This window comes from Manacus vitellinus, unplaced genomic scaffold (assembly GCF_001715985.3).
Source record: "Manacus vitellinus isolate BGI_N305 unplaced genomic scaffold, ASM171598v3 scaffold_3_pilon, whole genome shotgun sequence".
NCBI lineage: Eukaryota > Metazoa > Chordata > Aves > Passeriformes > Pipridae > Manacus > Manacus vitellinus.
In genome coordinates, this window is record NW_021940535.1 from 41,677,566 (window position 1) to 41,699,231 (window position 21,666).

Consider the following 21,666-nt stretch of genomic DNA (forward strand, 5'->3'; position numbering starts at 1 on the left):
AATATTTGGAGTTCTTCAATCTCAGGCAATAAACCCCAAAAGGTTTGTCCAGTTTTTCTGTTAATAAGAGAGAGTTTGATTAGGGCATTTCATTAGACACAATTCCAGCTACAAAAATTGCCCTCTCTTCCATCTAGTCACTGTTATTTGCTTCAAAAATTACATAGCTGAGAAAACAATCAAAAGTATTGTCGTATGTAAAAGGCAGATGCCCATGTTTTGGCAGCACTAACAATATGAACTGCATACCAATATCCATTAATGTTGAGTGATTAAATCAGTGCAAACATTTAGCTGTTGATGGATATGAGCTACAATGAAGCTGCAATGGAATGAGGATGGTTTCTGCACCTGTCAGTTGGTAGTCATCACCTGTGCCACTGTGACAGTTTGCCTGGTCATCATCACACTCATCCACGGGCTTGCCTTCAGAAACGGTTGGGACAGCGGTAGGAGCTGAAACAAGATCCAGTCATTCAGTTAAAACATGTGCTGGAGAACCAGCATGCAATTGGCAGTAACCTCTTGATGAACACCATATGCTGTCTTCGAGTGTTCTATCTGAGGATTGAAGCAACTCTACCTTGCAGGTTAGTTAGCATTTCTTTGGAATGGGGAGCATCTGTTCTGACTCCTGCACTAAGGCACTCTGATGTATCTGAGATCAAGGGCTGAGTAGAGTTGGGCAGCAAAGCCCCGGACTCTCTATTCACTGGCTAATGAGTGTTTATTGCTCCTAGGAAGGAACAGTGAAAGGCTGGCAAGGCAGAATGAGAGTCTTGGGGGATTGTGTGGAGGGTAGAAACCCCATAATTTTATTGCTGGCCAAAGTGCCTGTCAGTGGGCCTGTAGAGAGGAGCAGGAGGGGTTCATGCTCAAGCTGGTAATTCTCCAACACCCACTACATTGCTGAAGAAACCTCTCTGCAGAACATATGTAAGAGAGGAAATATCTGAGCAGAGTCCTGGTAACAGTGGCAGGAAGGCAGTGTGATTTAGAATCACTTTGTGCTCAATGAGGAGACCTGGAAGGAGTTTCTTTTGTTTTTTGTTGAAGTTATAAATACATAAGACATCAGTGATGTCAGTCATCCCTCCCGGCCACCTGCCTGCTTCTCACTGGTGATGACTTTCCGGTAGCTGCTGCCTAACCGACAGAAGTCTGAATTCTGTTAGTGCAGTTAAAGCTTCAGGTTTGTGTAAAATGCCAGAAAACACATCTATAGTCCAGTATCTGCAAAGCATACCACATCTGGAAAATCGGAATACAGATATTTGGTGTTGTGTTTAAGTTTATGCTTTATGCCGCACGTATAGTTCCCTGGCTCAAGATAAGCACTCTTGGAATGTGATCTAGGCTTTTGTCTGTTCTCATCTATTGTTATTTTCATTAGCAATCTTTTTCACTCATTATAAGTTATGCAATAATGCATGTCCTTTGCAGATTCATCTTTTCCCTTCTACTGCCCCCAGTTCCTGCTGTCCACACAAGATCACATACACTGACTTTTTGGCCTGAAAATGTCAGGAGAGGTGCTAGTTTTTGGAGCAGCTATATCCTGGGATGAAACATGCCTCTTTAAGACTCAGACCTATGCTTTACAGGTTTAATCTACCCCCAGTTAAAGAAAAAGTTCTGTACTTATTATGAATTATGCAGAGCATTTGTTCCTCACATTGCTATAAAAAACCCTCTGGGGTGGGTCCCTCTGCCTTTCTACATCCAGTTAAGTTTCTTACCTTGATCTTTGTGTCCCTGTATAGCCTCAAGCTTGCCCACATCTCTGCCATCATTCCATATATGCCCCTCCGGGATGCTTCAAGCAGACAAAACTTGCCCTTGCTCATTAGTGCTGGAGAGCTAATTTCTACTGCTCTCTGTGCTAACCTCCATGCTTCTTTTCTCATCTCTTTTCTTGCTCAGTAAATCTCAAGTGACTTCTCTTCATTCAACTCCCTCCTTAAGATACAGTTATACAACAAAGTTTTCTTATTATGCTTCTCCCATGGGTAAGTGTGAACTGACCTCACTTGTGAGGTCACATGGGTGACCTACAGGTGAGCATACATCAAAAGTACACCACAGAAGAAAGACAAATGCAAAAAAGTGTCCCAGGGAAAAAAAAATTGTACTTGCTTTTGCAGTTTGCCTAAAAGCACTCTCGTCCATCTCACTGAGCAATGTGTTCTTGTAGGGTGGTCCAAAGACTCACTTCTTGATGTCTAGGTGGCTACAGGAGCCCTGTGGCTGGAGGACTTTGCCCACAGGTTGTTAGTTTACATAAGGCAGGTGCTGGGTTTTCTTTTTTCCTGAGCAAGTAGCACAATAGTCTGCAGGAACTAAGTATTCCCACAGGAAATGAGGACTTCCTGCAGGAACTAAGAAGTATTTCCAACCTCTCCACTTTCCGGGCCAAGTAAAAGCATACTTATTCAATCTGGCCTTCACTAAAAAAAACAACACAGAACTCCTCAGTTCTCACAGCAAATGCCTCCCACACTTCCCCCTTGGGGGAGAAATGGTGAGAAAGGAATGGAGGCAGAGCAGTTGCTTCCATTCATCTTGGGAGACTGTTCCGCTACTTCTATACGAGGTGTCACATGAAACCCCAAATAACATGGTTTGCTATTCAGTGTGTTGTTAAGCTGGGTGGCTTATAAACCTCACCACTACACCATCACTCACGAGACAAAATTGTGAAATTCGCATAGTGTTGCAATTAGTTATCTATGAATGTAAATAATCATTGTTTATAAAACAAGAATCAAAGCTGACTTCATGTCACAGTCCAAGGATAAATGTCTAAACTTTGCTTTTCCTGGTCTTTCATCTCCTATATACTCTTGCAAAACTGAAGCTTGGAAAGGGATAAAGAGGTCCCCTTTTACCCCCAGAAAGGAACAGCACAGACACTGTCCAGCCAAGTGATCTTTGCCCACCACAGATTCTGGTGTGACTTTCAGGTTCTTTGAAGGATAGAGGGACATAATCACTATATTTAGTGCAGAGTTCCCTGTGCGCAATCAGAAAACATCTCTTACAGGGTTGTATTGTGGTAACATAAAATTAAAGTTCCTGTCTTTATTCTCTCCTAATAGTTCTATGATTCTCAAAAGTATAGTCATAAAGCTGCTTAAGGGAACGGAAAACCATGTGGAGAATATAATCGTGATTCAACAAAGGAATGGGAAAAAAAGAATAATACTTGTGCCTTGGGCATATTCAAATGTCTGCAGAGAAGGAACTGATTAGGCCAAGAAACAGCACTAATGGCAGTCATGGAAGCGAGAGTCCAACGTGCTGCCTGTGCAGACACAGCAGTCTTCTGCAGTAGACCAAGTAGAGAATGTATTTATGAAAATAATAAAGTGCATTCATCTCTATCAGAGCAATTACCTTCGAGTTCACAACCCAGCAGTTCCATTCGCAGCCCCAGTCCCCCGTGTGTGGCTCTCTCAGGGTAGACACGGATGAATCTTGTCGATACAGGCTCAAAAGTCCTCAGTTCAGGCGTGTCATAGTTGGTGTTGCCTTCAAAAGTCTACAAAGCATGACAAATACTACTTGTTAAAAAAAAAGGCAAAAGCTATTTTCAACACTCATCCTTTTTCCTTCAGTCTTTGAATTAGGTGAACAGTAGGCCAGATTCTAACTGATTAATAAGTGGCAGGCATTCCTGTCCTGAATGAGAATGGAAAATACACTGTTAAAGCTTCTCAAAAAAGTAATGCATTTCATTTTTCATAAACTCAGTAGCAACCAATCCATGAGGGTCATAACAAGAGCTGAGTGTTTAATGAGACATGTTTTTAAATGATGCTCTGATCTGCTGTTTAACTGGGTGACATTTCCATCACTTCTCAGGGAAAAAAAATGGCTGAGGTGAAGATCCTGTCACCTTTTAAGTGGTTACAATAATAATCCAACTATTCAAGAGAAAATTTCAATCTGATTTCCCCCAGTGACAGAGTTTCACAAGTTGTAGTTATTTCAAAAGGCATAAATTAAACTTCAGGAGCAGTAGCTGCAAGAGTTCTTCCAGGGAGCCTGCTATTGAAGAAGAATAAAAAGAAAGAAAGAAGAAAGCTGCTTCCTGACAAAACTGCGATATAATCCAACGGGCAAGGCAGGTCAGCAAATGTACATTTCAGACAAAAATCTCTTCTCTGAGTTACAATCTGGGTTCTTCAGACATACTGCAACTCTCAATGGCATTTGACTGATACCTTCAGCTTCTCTTGTCAGTGATCTTTTGCATATAGAACATGTTACAATTTTTACTTATAGCAACACCTCAGGTGCCTCCAGGAAGATGATCAATCCCTAGAATGAATTAACTGAAAGAAACAGTCCTTGGCATGAACACTTAATAACAAAAGATAGGCAAAACCAGTTATTTTTACTCTATTTTATGGTAAAAAATGTCTTCAGAATATCAGGTACAGAAGACTCTAAAGTACAAAATATGAAAATGTATATAACTATGAAGTAAAAGTAAAGTGTTCTCATCCTTTTCTATGAATTAGGAAAATGGCAACACACTAAAAACCATCTTCTTTGAACTGCAGTTCAAATTTGGGATTAGAAGCACTACTATAAGAAACTTCTAACTCATAGCTGTGAAACCTGAAACCTTCTTCAGGAACAAACTATCAGATGCTCTTCATTTTGGATGAGAACAAAACCCAGCCTGCAATGAACTCCTTCTACTGATCTGGAACAGAGAAAACAGATGCCATGGAAAAAAGCTGGCTGTATTTCCCAAGGCACAAAATCAGCATATGTAAACCTGACTGTGACTTGTATGTTCAGTGAAGTCCTAAAAGCCTTGCTCGTTTTTACCTTGGCATTGTGATCCAATGGTCCACAATCCCTTCTGGCCATTGGTTATAGAGTGCACATGGCAAAAGCCAACGGTGATGGTAGACTATGACCAACTAAAATAACTTCAACATAATGCTGCTTCTGCTGCTTCCTAGGGAAATTGCACCTCCAAGGTGCCTTCAAGGGGCACCAGTTGACCCAGTATATTGCCAGTGCTTGGAAGACAGTTGTCAAGAATTCATGTGTAGAGGGCCTGTCAGATCTAACTGACGTGGAATTGCATATTATTATATTTGAATAACAATATAGTGCAAATGATCAGAAAAGCTACCTACCACATGAGAAAGAATGAATGCTGTTTTATGTATACAAAGCAGACAGACACATGTATCTGAGGAATCCTTGCTCCCTTTTTAATAGTAGTCTTAATAGCAACATATAATAATGAAAACTGATTTATAAAAGACATCACTACTGGAGTACTGACACATAGACATTAGAATTCAATAGGCATCTAGAATTATATTGAATCATTGTCCTTTGTAGTGCAGAGCTGCCTGTGATTCAATTTTGACTGTTCATTTAAAACACACCGATATTCTTTGTGGGAGAGGAGAGAGGAGTATACAGCAAAACTTCATTTTGTGAGTGTCTTTTATACAGGCTATGACACAAATTGCTTTCCTTCCCTACAAAAATAAGTTATAATAAATAATAGTTAAACAAAAGAGAAGCTAAACTGGTGAGAGGAAAAAAATTCTGCCTAACATATTTTAAAATCAAAATAAACACGACAGAAAAATTTTAAAAGGATGTTCCAAATGACAGTATGTTCTGAAGTGTCTTGTACCAGAAATGATGAGAGGAAGTGTAAAAAAACCAAAAAAACTCCAAAGCCAAAAATCCAAACCAAAACCAACCAACCCTGTCCCCAGAAAAAGTGGAAGGAGGAGAGAAGTATGACATGAAAATGCAGTTCTGCATGGTAGTTTGGGGATTTGTGTTTTTCATTCCTTTGAGTGCTTGAGTTAGGCTACAGGGGAAACATTTTGCACACTCAAAAATTGCTGAAATTGGGTCAGCCAAAGAGGAAGGAGTTATGGTAGTCCTTGTGAAAGGAGCTGCAGGCACGAATGACAAGATTGTGCTGAGAAACAAGGGGATGTTTCACCCGTTGGACATATTCTATTGTTATGTTTAGCCTGTCACTGCTCTTTTTTTCCTAAAATGCAGTTGTTTGTTTATTGAAAGTCATGACTTTAACCAAGTGAAATGACGTGTTTCATTTCATATAACAGGGCTGTTTCTAATCCATGTTCCTGCTGTGACTCATTATATCATGCTGTCCCATCCAGCTCTACTCACATTTAAAAATACTACATTTCAGTATTAACATTTTAAATCCATCAGACTCACAAATCATGGGATTTATCTGATTCTCTTTAAAGAAAATTTGTGCTTTGGAAGAAAGTTTATTAAATATCTTGAATTTTGAGGAATGATTATAATTATGCCACGAGAGATTCGAATTCCAGCCCTCTCCATTCCATTAATCTTGAAAGTTAATTTATGGTAGTGATGAAAGCTGAGGATGGGCTCAGTGCATTAGTTAGCACACTAGTTTTCTTGTCAAACTCTAACTTCTGACAATGATGGCAAGTGCCTGTATTAGAAAACAGAAAGCCATGCAGCAGACGGCGCGCTGCTTTGAAAGCATATGGCATTATTTTTTTCCCTCGTTGAGCCACAGTGTAGAAGTACATGTCAAAACAACATCTATTTTAGAACGAAAATGGTTAGATCCCATTGTTGATTTACACTCCCTTCACACTTTATGATGAAGTCAAAACTCATGGTAACAAGAGAAAGGAGATGACTGCAAAGGCTGAATCCGTTTAGTTTTAATCCCCCAAACAAATGATAAAAAGTGAGAAAATGCAGACATATTCAGTGCGATTAAAACAGGAGAGAATGAAGTCCAATATTTACCAAATGTGCCTGGAAAAGCTACATCCATGGGCCCACTCAGCTTTTCCTTTAAGGAAACACAGGTTTGTCCAAAGGATGAGTCTGTATAGCAAAGCAGTTTTTACATCTAATTTTCAAACTAACACAGATGAGATATGAAGCAACTCTCAGGATTTCCATCTGCCAAGCACCACAATGATTTGCCTTTTGAGGGTACATTTTGGTATGCAATTGCCTGGTCATCCCAGTACTACAGCACTAGCATGCCTACTTATTTCTTCAAGGAACTGCGTAGAAAGACTAAAAACCAAGTTGTACTTTTTGAGGCAAAAACGCACTTTGTGAGCAATGATAACAAAATGGGATGGAAGATTAAAATGAGATTTGGTATAAACAAGCTCAACACAGTGCAATTTAGATCCTGAAACACATACATGCAAAGACAAACCGAAACAGGTACATTCCCAGAAGCTTTTCTGGGCCACACTCATTTTCCTTGGCATGTCACCCAGCAATTCATTTGGTCCTCCTCTGTAAATGCCTTTCAGTTTCTGCTTGAGCCCATGAACCAGTTGCCCTTTATTCCCAAGCAACTGCCAAGATGCTTCACTTGTCACAATATAATAGTACTTTTCACTTGGGAGGGGATAATTCGTCAAAAACTTCTTCACTTTCTTTTGGAGGGACTTGGATCAGATCATTACAAAGAGCCTATGAAACTCTCAGAGCAATCTATAGGCAGTCCAGAAATACAACAGGTACTCCATTGAATTAAATAACCCCACTCTTACTCTACAGCTCTGACAATAATAGATAAAAAGAAAAGTAATTCAGTGTCTCAAATAAATTCATTCACTTTCAATTTTAGTGTGGAGTTTAGTTTTTTAGAGTATACTTTTAAATCCCATTGCATGGGATTTTGCAGTAACCTGGGGGCCACGGAAGCACCAAGTTGTCAGGAATCAAGCCTGAACTACCTGTTGAATAAGCAAAACCTTTGCTGCCAGAGAGAGGCAAATGTCCCAAGGCCAGCTCTTGCCCTCAGGCATGGGATGGCTCTCACAGCACCCCTTCAGGATTGCTGCCCTTGGAGTTCCCCTGCTTGGCTTTGTCCCAGCTGTGTGCCTTTTCTAAGGTCAGAGACAGATGCATAGAAATGTAATGTAAACTTTTTTTTTTTAATGTAACTTTTCTTTAGTGCAGAGTTTTTCTCCTTACCTTTATCTTTTTCTTGCTGGAATCCATAATCATTTTCCAATCTGATCCATTGTTGCTGTAGCCAATTTTGAATTTTTTCATGAACACTTTGTTTTCTCGGTGCTTGCCTCCCTGGACAATTATACCCCTCACTATTTTTTCTTCACCAAGATCTATTTGAAGCCATTCATTTGTGTATGGGTGAGTAGTTGGTGGCAGCGCCCAACCTGAACGGCTTGTTATGAGCCGAGCATTTTCTGGGATCCAGTTTCTATCCACTTGAGTAGATGCAGTAATCTGAGAGTCAGGAATGAGCCCAGACACCATACCCAGCATCCCAGAGCAAGGATAATCTACAGAGAAAAAAAAGCCCCAAATAAATTAAATAGTTAATCTGAACAAGCAATAAAACAGAAACAGGACACATCAGTCAAATCAACTATCATAAGTAATTACTTATTTATTTCTTATATCCAAAAGAACCTGTTTGGATTTGTATATAATTTTCATTTGTTCAAACTTGCACATCCTAGTTTTGGCAGGAAGTACCAAAATACCACAAGTATTTTTGGCTTAGTGGGAACCAAAAGGATCAGAAAATCCTATTCTATTCTTGTTTTCTATTCTTCTTGCTAAGGCAAAGAGTGCAGGGTCATCTGAATTTGTGAATCTTTCCCTAGAGAAAACTTCCAAAATCAGCCAAAACCTGGGTGCAGATTGCTTTATTTTGGTGGCATTGGAAATGGAAATCTTCATAGATTCTGTAAAATACAATTTTATTGATGCGTGTGAGATTTTCCTATTGTATTTCCTTGGTCTCTCAGACTTTTTCAGATGAAACAGAAGCTAAATAGTTGCTTCTTTTATGATCCTAGATAAAAGTAAATTAGAAGTATCTGCTGACAAGGAATGAAGATTTCCAATATAGAATGTAACAGCAGTCCTGCTGACATCTAATCTGAAAAGACTTCATAGAATGACCTGGAATTCTCTAACAAAGTAATTAGTAATCTTATTTTCCTACTGTAGGAAAACCAGTCCTAAGAAACATTTTCAAGACTAAAGAAACCCTAAAAGGAAAAAAAAAGCCCTAGAAGTATTAAAAATCACTCCAATGAACTATGTTAATTGCTAAAAAATGCACTAGAAAAATCAGCTTTGTAAAATATAATAACTCATTAACATTTTCTTTCATCTATAACTTGTATTTTTAGCTTACTTATAAAAGCACCTCCATTTTGTAGGAAGTATAGGAAATGTAAAACGATAAAAAAAAGATTTCTAAAAAAAAATTTGATAGGAAACTGTGATATAAAGGAGTTACTTTCCAATACTTATCATTATTGACTATAAATACCATTGCTTGCATAGGTTCCAGATCTGAGTGTTTGTACCTCGCAATGCTTCTGTATCTAGTTATGTATGTTTGTTCCTTGGGAAACCTGCTGAGAATTACCTATGAATAGCAAGCATGAGACAGAGGGACTGGGGGGTTAGGAAGGAAAACTAACATGGGAATTTGCAAAATATCCATGTATCTCAGGTATTTACATGGACCTGTAAAGTAATTGCAAGGAAAGTAATTAAACCTAAAAGATAATGTCAGAACAACAGTCAGATAACACTAAATGTTTGGGTTGTGGTGTTTTCTTTTTTTTTTTTTTTTAAATTTCTAGATTCAGACCATACTGCAGATTGTGAAAATGCATTTCACTCATAAAAATAAAACTCACAGCATAAGCACAATAAATTCCCTTGATTTTATAATTCTTCCCAAGACCTACCTGTTATTTTGCAGCCATAGACTTCAAATCTCAGTGAAACTCCATTTTCCCAAGACACAGGTCTAATTCGCACAAACCGGGTTAAAACTGGTTTGGCAAAAGGTCTGTAAACAACATCAGTGGGATTGCTATTCCCTTGAAACACCTTTGTGTGGAAACAAAAAGTATATATATGTTAAGCTTTCTCTTAAATGTTGTTTACAATTCTGTGTTTTACACATAGTTATGATATAAAGTCTAACCAGGGTTATTTTGTGGGGGCTGAGACAAAAGACTTGCATGGGAAAATCTCCTTAATCTCCTAAAACAACTTTTGCAGACAGATTAGTTTTCCTTGGGGAGGAAAAATGAAGATGGAAGGTGTTCAGTGATACTAAAAAAGGTGTTCCTAATGCCCAGATCTATATGCAGGAATGACATACGCTGGTCTTTGTCACCCAAGGACTTCTGTGTCCTGGAAGAATCCCTCAATGCCCCATTAGGGCAGTTTTATCTCTAGTACACTCGTAGAACAATGCAAAAGCTACAGAACTTCAGGCTCAAACTATAGGTTTGGATTTCAATTAGACCACAAAAAAATCCTATATGGAGTTAGGATAAAAACATATCATTTTGCTGTCCTTGGGCTTAAAAGTTTTGCAGAGGATATCATGAAAACCTTGCTTTGTTAACCTCTTGTTTTCAAATCCTTTTCAACAAGTACTCAGAATTTTTTTTCTCCTTGCATACTGAGATGGAAGTCTATTTAAAATCTACATAACAGGCTTTAAGACTTTCCCTGCATCCCCTGAGGCTGGCAGTCAAATTAAATGAACAATGAAACTTCCACAAGAAGGGACAGGACTGGGCTGTGCTTTCATGTTGAGGATCCTGCAGACTTGCTCCTTCCTAGCAGAGCTGAAACCTTGCAATGTTCTAATCCAAAGAAGGTGATTCAGCTTCCTGCTTCTTCCTCACATAGGGAAGACCGATTTCCTGTTTTTTTCCATGGATACAAACCCCTCTCCTTTTATGGGACATTTCTCCCATTTCTTACACACACTGTCTACTTTCCTGTTTGTTACTTACTGTAACTGCACTAATTTGGATCGGTGACCAACAGCACACAGCTGTCAACTCATCAGGCTCAGTTACATCTCAAGTAATTTAACGTCTAGTAAGAGATTTTAAATGGAGCTACATTTCTTTTCAGCAACTTTTTTCTCTGTGAGGACCTCCTGTAGTTTTCTCAAAGTTTGCATCTGACAGAGAAAATGAATTTTTTCTCAAAAGTACACAGCTTCCTATAAGGTGTTAGTAAAATACGAAGGTGAGGGTGCCTTGAAGAGATCTGTAGCTGTGAACTTTTAATGGGAATTAAAACATTAGAGAGAGAATGGTGCATGTTTTTTTCTTGTCTCTATCAACAGCAAAATATTGCCATTTTAGAAATCTAATTTTTTTATAAAGCCTTTGGACAAGTGACACAGGTTTAGGAAGTGTTCTCATTAATTAAGGACACCATGTGCAAGAGAAACTCATGTAAAATACACTCTTGGAGAGTTTACAAATTGAAGTTGGTAATGAAAATCAGGCATGGTCTGATTTTGAAAGAAGCAGTTGTTCAGATTACAGAATCCAGAGCCAGGAAACCATGTGCCTCATACCAGCCACAGTGCTGGCTCCTCTTGTGACTTTGGGCAAGTCAGTTATTTTAGCTTTACATATCATTGTACAGTGCCCACATTGTGGTATTTGACCTGAAGTTACTGTAAAACCAGGATAATACCTATCAAAGAGAAGATTTCAGTATCTATTTTTTAATTGTTTTACAAAATGCTTCAAAGAAGAAAGGTGTATGTTAAATACTACTACCATTTTGATTAGATAAATGTGGACTTGGCAGAGCATTTACAGATGAGTCAGGGACAAACCAGTAACCAAATATTTAAAGCTAGATAGCATTACACTGATAGAGTTTGATATTGTACAGCTCTTCTCTGTCTTCATAGAAGGGTCACAAAAAAGCTGTTCTGAAGGGAGGTACCAACCAAACCTTTCCAGTTGCATCAGCCCCTGGCAGCCTCTGGGGATGCTGCTTCCAGGTACATCCTGAGTGAGGTGGGAAGGGAGGCACAGCCTCACTGGGGTTATTCATGTGAGAGCTGGAGTAGAACTGACTTCTCAATAATAAGCTTTATGCTCACGGTAGCGGATAATAAAGATTTTCTTATAAGTGTCTAAAGCTGTTTCATTGGGAGGTCACAGAGGGCAAATGTGCCGATAAATGGAAAGGTGATAAAAATCTATAAGGATGGAAAGATGTGCCTAATCATCTGCCTGCATGACCCCCATCACTGAGATACTTGGAAGTCTAATCACTTGCTAGCACTCCTGCAAGACAGCATGGCCACGCACAGGGAGCTGAGGTGCTGACACGTTGCATATCCAGAACTTCACTGTAGATAACAGAGCAACACATTTTTTGAAAGGTTCTGCATAATGTTTTTCTCAAGGTCACACAGAAAATCTCTGGCAAGCTGGGAAAGAGCAGAACACTCCAGGAAGAAGAAACAAATCACTCAAATTATGGTGAGTTCAACAGATAAGGCAGCACTCTGTACCACTTTCAGCTCCTCTAGGGTTTGCATAGACAATTTCTGTGGCCCATCACTGTTGAGACAATAGCTGGCTTTGGATTTGGCAAACTGTTAACCCTGATCAACCTGACTAAACCTCTGATACCTTACTCCTCTTTTTTAAACAGTTAATAGTAACTAAACAGTTCAACAGACTATTTCTTCGCTGAAGAGCGATAAAAAAAAACAAACAAAAAAATACTTACAACAGGTTTGTTTCCTTCCTTCAGTGTAATCCAGTCCTCTCCATTGGAGCTGACATCTACACGATATGTTTTCAGATAATATTCTTTCTTTGTTTCTTTTGAGATGGCTCCTTGGGTCCCAATTCCAGAAACAAAGCGGAGAAGGCCTAGATCTACCTGGGGTAGAGAATAATTTGGGATGTGAAGACAATCAGTTCAGAGGACAACAATACTGCAGAAATGGTACCCCCTCCACCCCACCATGTTTTACAAAGATAATAAGGATTTTGTATGAAGGAAATTGCAAAATATTGTTGATAATAACACAGACATAATCGCCTGTTTTGTAAACAGCACCATCACAGAAGATGGGAAAATTTGTCTAATTAGCCAGAAGGGTTATTCACATGCCAGAGAATTCTCTTTTCTCTGTGAGGGAGCAACCAGAGACCCCATCAGTGCAAGTGGGAACCAACAGACTGCAGAGAAGTTACTAGAGAAATTCCCCAAGGACCAGTCTGGTGAAAAACCTTACTTAATATTTTCATTAACTACCTTGCATAGATGCTAATGAAATTTGCTAAGGACACAAGTCTGCAAGGCCTTGTCGATACAGAGGAGACTCATGCAGTGAGAACAGAGTGACCCTAAGGATTGCAGTATTAGAAATCAGATGAAATTTAATAGTACAATGTCAAAGATGTGCACTTAGGGAATGATAACAAGAATTCTGCTAAAACTCAGGAAATTGTTGCTTGCAAATAGAAGAGAAGAAAAGAATCCCATGATGTATTAGTTAGTCACAAGATAATTACAAATCACTGTGTGATTTAGTTAAGAAAAAGGCAAATTAGTTGCTTTTACTGTATGATGTATTTGAAGAAAACAGAAAGAAGCATTAGCACAAGTGCAATAATTCTGTTCCAACTGTCAAATGTAGTGGACTTCTGTCATTAGAAAATAATGTAATTTTGAACTTGGAGAAATGAATGCCATGGTGTGCACACAAATGCTCATTAGAGGTCTTCACTCTTTTTCACTCGCTCTCTCTCTTTCTCCTTTACAAATGGAAAAGTGATTTAAGTTAATCTTGCTCTTCCTCCCCGTTACTTGCCATCTAGATCTTTTCCTCATCTAGGTCATCATGTGGCATCAAAGAAATATCAGTATATTTGGGAGCATGATGTGGGGTATAGGAACACAACTACTAAAGTCAGTTCTGCTGGCAAAAGAAATCTTCATCTCAGTGCACAAGTCCAGTTGCCAAATGGCTGACACTAGACACAAAACTTTCTCATAGTCAGGTTGGTGACCACAGCTTTAAATGCCTGCCATTTCTGTACAACCCTTTTTTTAGCTGTAACAACAAACCAATTAAAATCAAATTCTTCACCCTATTTCTCTACAGCTAGAACCTTCTCTTTGTTTCCTAAAGCAAGCCATTTAATTTCATGATAAAATGACACTATTCGCAAAATATTAATCAGAGTAATTTATCCCCCTAAACTTCACTTGTCCACAGTTCAGTAGGATAATAATAGGTTGAATTAATCCTTATCAAGTGAATTGTCCCATGAATGTCTCAGGCTTTTTCATTATTTCCAAAGTGCACAGGAGGCAGAATATATGTGTCCTGTGTCCCACAGGCATCCTTTTTCCTGGATGTATGTCATATATCCACAGGCGCTGGAGCAGTTAAATCAACATGCTCTGCATTCTCTCCCAAAAGGCTGAAGGAAGTGGCACTGAGGACAGTGTCTGCTCTCTCAATGCCCATGTCATATACAAGGCATTTTGGAGTCCTCCAGCACAAGAATAGCAGCCTTGTGTGTGACAGATAGAACTGGCTTTCAGGGCAAAACCCCTGCCCCAGTTTTTAAGGCTGGTAAAGGCTATATGTAACATTTTAGCCCTTGTCTTTTGGGGTGAAATACTGCAACATCTTGTTTTTGTGTGATTAAAAAAAAAATCAGTCTTAAAAAAAATAAAAAAATCCCAGCCTTACAAAAACAATCAAGTGATTTAAAGCAACTGGAGAGTCTCAGATGTTAGATTGTTGCAATCTGAAAGTTAATGGGGGAATCTGGGCATCATTGCGCTGAGCAATCTCAGCTTAACTTCAAATGCTCTCCAAACTGTACTCTGCTGATTGTAAAGTGTGCTGCACTGAGTTATGTCCAATACCTCATTCACTTCCAGGCTGAAGTGCACTTGAAAATCTGGAAGTCTGAGGGAGTGCAGAGCTAAGTTATTTAAATGATCTGCTTCTCTCACAATTTGAAACAGCTCTTCAGTTTTGAAATGATTAGGGTCCCAAGCCTGTACCGTTCCAACTGATTTGAAATTATTCTAGTAGGGGCTTTTTAATATACAGCAAGTACTTCATTGTGAATAAAGTCAAGCAATGGCCTATTACAAGAGTTCTAGGTATTTGAAGCTGAGTTAAAATTTAACATTGATGGTTTAGGGAAAGGTTTGATTACTTGATGCCTGAGCTAACAATTGGTACCAGTCACAGACCCTTCAGGTGTCTCAGGCTTGTCCCATTAGAAAACTTCAGGTCCCCAGATTTTGCTTGGTCCCAAATTTTGGGATTCAATACACCTTCTTAACTCCTGGGCACTGAATATCCTGCAGCATCAATCTCACTGCCCAGGGCTCAGTCCTAAACACACAAGGGATATAGACATCTATCTTCACGTTCAAAAGATGGCAGGGTTCTCTCACCAGGAGGGAGAGAGAGACTCTGAGAGGACCTTTAATTTATTGCCTACAAGCAAGGAAGGAAAGGGCATCATCATTAGCACTCCTGCCTCCAGTAACTGACATAAGACAGAAACTACAGTAAGACAGTACTGCAGGAGGGATGTCTCTCTTCTTGTTAGGGAGAACTCCTCTCCACATAGATGTGGTCTCTCTGGATCAGCAAATCTTTACGTGCTTCTTGAAAACTGGAACTGTGTTAGTAGCAGTCCTCTCCTGGAATGCCTGGAGTCTGACAGCTGTAGTGTTCAGCACAGCTTTAAACCCCCTGCAAAAGGAAGCTGTAACCCCAGACCTGACACATGCCAGGGGCTGTTTGTTCATAAACTGATAGAGAAAAAAAGAATAATATCTCTCCATCAGTGTTATTTTGTGAGAAAGGAGCAGTGCAAACAAGAAAGCTGAGGCTAAGCAGCAGAGAAGCAGAAGGGTCTCTTGGAGTTTTCAGTTCTGTGTCAGTGAAAAGGTCCAGGAGAGAGGTAGGGCTTAAGGCATTTTCCTCCCTTTGATGGTTCTCTGCAGTGGCCTCCAGAGAGGCACCACTCTTCTCCAGATGCATGCAAACAGAATTGCAACACTGAGCACCCCTCTGTTGTGCCTAAGTATGTTTGCAAATCAAGCTCTAAATGTATTACTCTTCTTCTCTAAGTAAGGTGATAGAAATGAATTATTAGAAGACTACCTTGGAAACTGCATGACACATTTTATTGGGCTGTTAAGCTCACCCTCATTAATCACTTGGTGATGTATTTTGTTTTTTGTTTCAATGTCTTTTAAAACTTTGCTTTCTATAAAATGTAAATATTGTCCATAAAACACATATTCTAAATGTCACAGGAACTGCTCAGAGTAGAAATTCAACCATATCAACTGCTATTAACCCTTGGAACCTGAAGGTAGCAAAGTGTGGCTGTGGTAAGACACAGCTCTTCTCCATGTTTTCCAGATGAATCAATGCAGGGGGTAGTAGCTCTGGAACGGCTGTGTCACCAAACACATAGGACTTGGTTTGCATTTTGGAGGCTTAAGTTTATAGAGATCAACTCTCTGTGTAAGTTCCAGTCAAAGGGGAACCTCCAAAGAAGGTCCAACTTTTAACATGACCAGAGGCTACCCATTTTTCTCAGATCCAGGCTCCTTCAACTATAGTAATAGATAGTAATACAAATCTTTAATAACTAGCTTTTTGTTTTGGCCTTCTTGTCCTTTTTGTTTCAAGAACTTGTGTTTCACATTAAAATGGCTGTGGAGAGAGGTGGTGATGAAATTCAGTACTTTTGAAGATGAACATCAAATGCATTTCCCTGCAATTATTTGACATTTAAGTTTCTGCACATATGATAAACAAACATCTGGTATTTATTTTAGAGAACACAAGTGATTTTGTATGTTACCACAAGCTGTATGGCTGTGATCTGAGATAGGCAGATGTCTCCAAACCTGAAATACTGACATTTCATTACCATGACCAGAGTTTCATCTTTGACTAACTGCAGTACATTGCTAGTTCTTTTTTCAAATTTTCATCACTTTCATTCTGATTAAAAAGCATATTTCTCTTGGAAAATGATGCCTTAGGGTCTTATCCAAAAACATAGCCTTTGATAATTGCTTGTGTTGCAGTGTGACTGTCTTTATTCATAAGTACAACTGTGGGAGCAGAACTGTCTATAGGAATGGGCCTCTAACTTAAAAGAAATGAGGAGCATCTCAAGTGTGCAATTTTTTTTTCCAGGAGAGAAATGTTCATGTAGAAAAAAGCCTCTCTTGTTCCTATTTCTGAAATTAATTTCTTTCCTGCAAGAGCATTTTGCAAGGCGCTAGCTACATATGAATTACTTCCTCTCTATTTATTCTGCAATATCTTTTAGCATCCAGGAGATATATTTTTATTGCTGTCTTACTGTCTCCAAAAAATGTTAGTAGGTGACACATTTTTAAGACATAGATATGCAAGGGATGGCATATGCATTTTACCAGAGACCAGTTAAAGAGAAGGAAAAAAATACATTTAGCTCTGTACAATGTATCATGTAGCAAATCTTAGCAAACTGCTGGATAAAGAACAACACATGACATACACGGCTTGAAATTAATATTGCTGCTTCCTGTCATCATACATAACCATGTTGAAGTATGGAAGACCTTATTTTCAGAATGAAAATCTGCCTTGTTAAATAAAATACAGTCACTGAGGGAACTGCAGCAAGGGAGCAGTTTTGCCAGCTTTTAACACGCCTACTGTAGGTCTGTTCAACAGCCTGAGAAAATAAAGGACCGAGTGCTGGAGTTTGATTAACAACAGGAAGCTTTTTGTTGTGGGCATCTCTTGTGGCTTGAAAAGCTGTACAATCCATCACTTGACACAACATACCAAAGTAAATATTTTTAGAGAACCGTGTCATTTCCCTAGATAGCATACAGTGCTCTGAGTCAGATTAACTATTGTGATGCTTCACTGTTCTTCTGTCAAATATTTAATTAAGCAAGAGTTGATTTTTTTTGTTAAGTATTACTTTTGATTTGACCAATCATGCTTCCTCAAGATGTATATACAACTAAGACTTAATTCCTTTACTTATTAGATTACAATGCTAAGTAAAAATGGCACAGGCTCTAGTAGAAATTCTGAAAATAGTTTAATTAATTTAGTTGGAAAATCACTTCCAAAAGTCTTCATCCTTGAAATAAGTAGTTACTGCAAGAGCACAACTCTTTGATTATTTACAGGGTGTAAATATTCATCCTGGGTTTAAGCGAAAATAGTTAAGCCTGTAAACTATCTCAGATCTTTGTGCAAAATTCTCAGTGATACTTGTGGCAGCTCCATAAAGAAAGTAGGGAGAAAATATTGCTGTTATTAAGATCTCTCCTGAGTCACTGAAGTCTTTCTCATTGACCTTGACAGCAACATCCTGAGAGCCCCAAAAGGGAAAGCAGCTCATCACACGCTTAACTTCTAGTCTGTGCTTAAGAACTATCCCCAGTCAGCATGTTTTACTGAAGTGATGCTTATGTGACTTGGCAAAAATGGGGAAGCATGAAAGAAGAGATGAGCAAACATTCATGCCAAAGCAACAGGAATTCTTGGCAGCAAAAGGGAAATGAACTTTCTCTAGCATTTAAAATATATATTCCTCACAATCTTGACCTTCTGCTTAAGTCCTTTTCCGCAGCAGAAAAAAACATAAGTGTAAAGATTCCCTCAACTGAAAACAAGGATTAAAGTCTAAGGATGCTATCATGTTGAGCTACTGATGCTGGGATTGCAGTATTGAGTACAATAATTTTTTTTAGAAGCAGATCAACCAGTTTCTATGAGAGAGAATTTAAGATAATGATGAAAAAGTGTGACTGCTGAACATAAGATAAACTCAGTCATCATTATGGAGCTGGTTCAAGAAAGAAAAGATGCAGAAAGCATAAGAAAACTGAAATCCAGAAACAAAAAGGAAAAAAGAAAAGACAAGAAAATAATGAAAGAAAAAGCCTCTGTGCCTCTGACAGAGAAAAGATAATGCTTGTGTGGGCTGTGTTGCATCTGGATTCATGGCACATTCTCCCACTCTTATGTTAATTTTTTTTGCATAAATCAGAAGCAACTAATTAAAAAAGAAATATTTAATTCTGACATGTTCTTTGAACTGGTGTTCCATCTGGTTCTGTTTGAATAGTAAAATCTGCTGTAGTCGTAAAAATTGGCAAGCAGCACTCTGGTAAAGAGAAACAAAAGAGACTCAGTACAGCAGGTTAATACACTAGCATTTTAACTGGAGACATTTCCAGAATTCAGCAAGCCAAATTGCTCCAGTATGGAAACTATAAAGATCAAATGTGAAAGAGAAATGCTGCAAGTGGGCCGGGAGCAGCACTGACACTGGTACACGAGCTCTGTGTGATACTTGTAGTGTGGGTCTTTGAAGAAGCTTGGTTTACAAGCAAAGGCAATGCAATGCTCCCTGAAATGGGCTCTCTCTGTTGTGTGAAATGCATCCAGTGCACATGCAGTGATAGGGAATGATCCTTATGTTATTCATTTGCAAACTCCACCTTTTGCATTCATGTGGTGCTCTGATACAACACAACTGTTATTCAGAAGACTCAGAAAATACCTTTTTCTTAATTTATTTTTCTTACTTGAAAACTACTTAAAACCTGAACACCAAGCTACAATAAACTCTGATAACAAAGGGAGGAAAATGTAATCGTATTGGGTTTTCTATAGGCTCTGGGATCTAAGCAATCAGCATCCTATGCCATTCAAACCCTCTCTGTAGCAGTGAAGAAAGGCTGATTAACTCCCAGTGTTGCAGAAAAAGATTGTTTTACATCTTTCAGGAACATATCTTGCTGTGAAATATTACTTCTTTAAAATGAAAACCTTTGCTTCAGCACTACATTAACTTGCAAATGGATAACCTAAGACATGTACAATGACTTGGTCAAAAAAAAGGGGTGAATTTGAATGGCCCCTTTCTCCAGCTAAGATACTTAGGAACCCTTGCTGAGCAATAAATGAGTCAGGAACGTAATACTTTTAATTAACGTTTTCTGAATACTTATTTGTAATTTACATTTAATTTTAAACTTGAGCTTAATCCTGTGATCTGGAATGAAGACAACTATTTAGTGCAGTTTGAATGTGACCTTCCCCGGTTTGTGTTAGAAACTATAGAAAAGGGAAACTCTATAGCAATACTTGCAGAACTACTCTTTTCTGAGAAAAGGGCATAATTGTAGGACTTTCTTTCCCCTAAGTGTACTGAGCAACTAATGCACAAATGGGAAACAAGTAATCCAAAGATTCTCTATCAGACTTCTTCACATATGAATAACTAGGGTTTGGGTAGAAAACACTGAATTTTGCCTATTAAGTTCTTTTGTAGAATTTTTTTTTTTTGCCAGCTGCTGTCCTGTTAAAATCAGAGGGTAAAGGCAGAAAATTATTATTGATTTATAATTTTGGTATTTTGAATATAACTACAATGTTACAAGTGTAAACACACAGTAATAACTTCTGCTTCTTCCTGTTTCACAGCATACCTATGCTAATGGCTAGGAAGCTGTTAAGCAAGGGATGATACACTATGCAAAATTAAACCTCTGCTGTCTCACACAGTACACCTTGATGGTGTAGATAGATCTGACAGTGCAATCCGTGTGTTCAGAGCCAGCTCCACTGAAATAACTGGAAATTACTACACTCAGATATTTTTGAAAGTTCAGACTTTAGGTTTTCTATAAAAAATCACAGTAAAATCAGGAAAAAGTGCCAGTGTCTATGATATAACACTTTTTAAGCCTAATTTCACTGGCAATTGGAGTAGGTGTATAACCTGTGTCACATAGAAATGTATGTATTTTCTTGTGATCAGCTTTCTCATCTTGGAAAATCATCACAGTCTCTTTAAATCAGTCATTCATCCACAGCAGTCTGCATTCATTTATTCTCTGTTAAATGGAACTGTCAGTTTTGTTGCACCCAAATTCGATTTTCTATTTCATACACATTGTATATGATGATTTTAACTTACTACTGGGTCACCAAGCAAGCCACTGCTTTTTCAAAATATGAGTTTTTGCTACCTTCTTGAAAAATAACAGGTAGCTGCAGTTAGATGATGTAGTGAGGGTACTGTAAATGTATTGTGAAAAATGAGTGACAGGCTGCACATGCTAAGATTATTCCACTTTTTCTGGTATGTCCCTCATAGCTCTGAGGAAACGCACACAGGTAGATGAAATACTTCTAAAGTTGTGATTTGGAAGTCCTGCTGCTGAGAGTGGTACTCTTGTCCCGTGCTGGTGGAGGAAGGGGGACAGTAGAAGGGATGGCACAGGCCAGTGACAACCAAGACAACTTCCCTCAGGCACTGAAACAAACCAGGGAGATTGTCTGTCCCCAGCTCTGCCCTGCCCTTAGCAAAACACTCCAACTCAAGCCACAGGGATTTCATTTTCAGGGTTTCTTTGGCCAGCTGATGATGCCTGGTTTGTGTACCCTCACTAGCCTATCTAAAAGTTACTCTATCTCCAGCTATGTAAAGAACAAAGCGATTGATTTTTAAGTGCTGTGGCTTTTTAAAATAAACACAAGGGTGTATTTTCTTAGTTAAGCATATCATGAAAGAGGGGGAGCACTCCTGTAGACAGGTAATTTTTAAGGCCTGATAAGAGCACTTAAAAATTATTCTGTGCTATGTTAACCCTTCAGCCAATAGCTTGAAGTTGGTAGGATTTGCAATGGAAGAATCTGCTAAAGCTGAAAGACAATTTAGTCTTTAGTACAATAATCTATAACCTAAATTTGACCAGTTAAAATACACC

At 38.7% G+C, this 21,666-nt stretch overlaps 1 protein-coding gene across 5 annotated transcripts in view; it reads right to left on the reverse strand.

Annotated features, from left to right (window-relative positions):
• The window catches only part of NRP1 (neuropilin 1), a 113,207-nt gene that overhangs the window by 21,762 nt on the left and 69,779 nt on the right, over nucleotides 1-21,666 (reverse strand). For 2 of the 5 annotated variants that reach the window (XM_018075579.2, XM_018075580.2), the window contains exons 7-11: nucleotides 12,598-12,753; nucleotides 9,774-9,918; nucleotides 8,011-8,342; nucleotides 3,397-3,541; nucleotides 373-456 (exon numbers count right to left, since the gene is read on the reverse strand). In XM_018075579.2, coding sequence (XP_017931068.1) covers nucleotides 373-456; nucleotides 3,397-3,541; nucleotides 8,011-8,342; nucleotides 9,774-9,918; nucleotides 12,598-12,753 — 862 coding nt within the window. Of the gene's footprint in view, nucleotides 1-351; nucleotides 457-3,396; nucleotides 3,542-8,010; nucleotides 8,343-9,773; nucleotides 9,919-12,597; nucleotides 12,754-21,666 lie in introns of all 5 variants that reach the window. The other 3 variants (XM_018075578.2, XM_018075577.2, XM_018075581.2) reach the window with 2 other exon arrangements.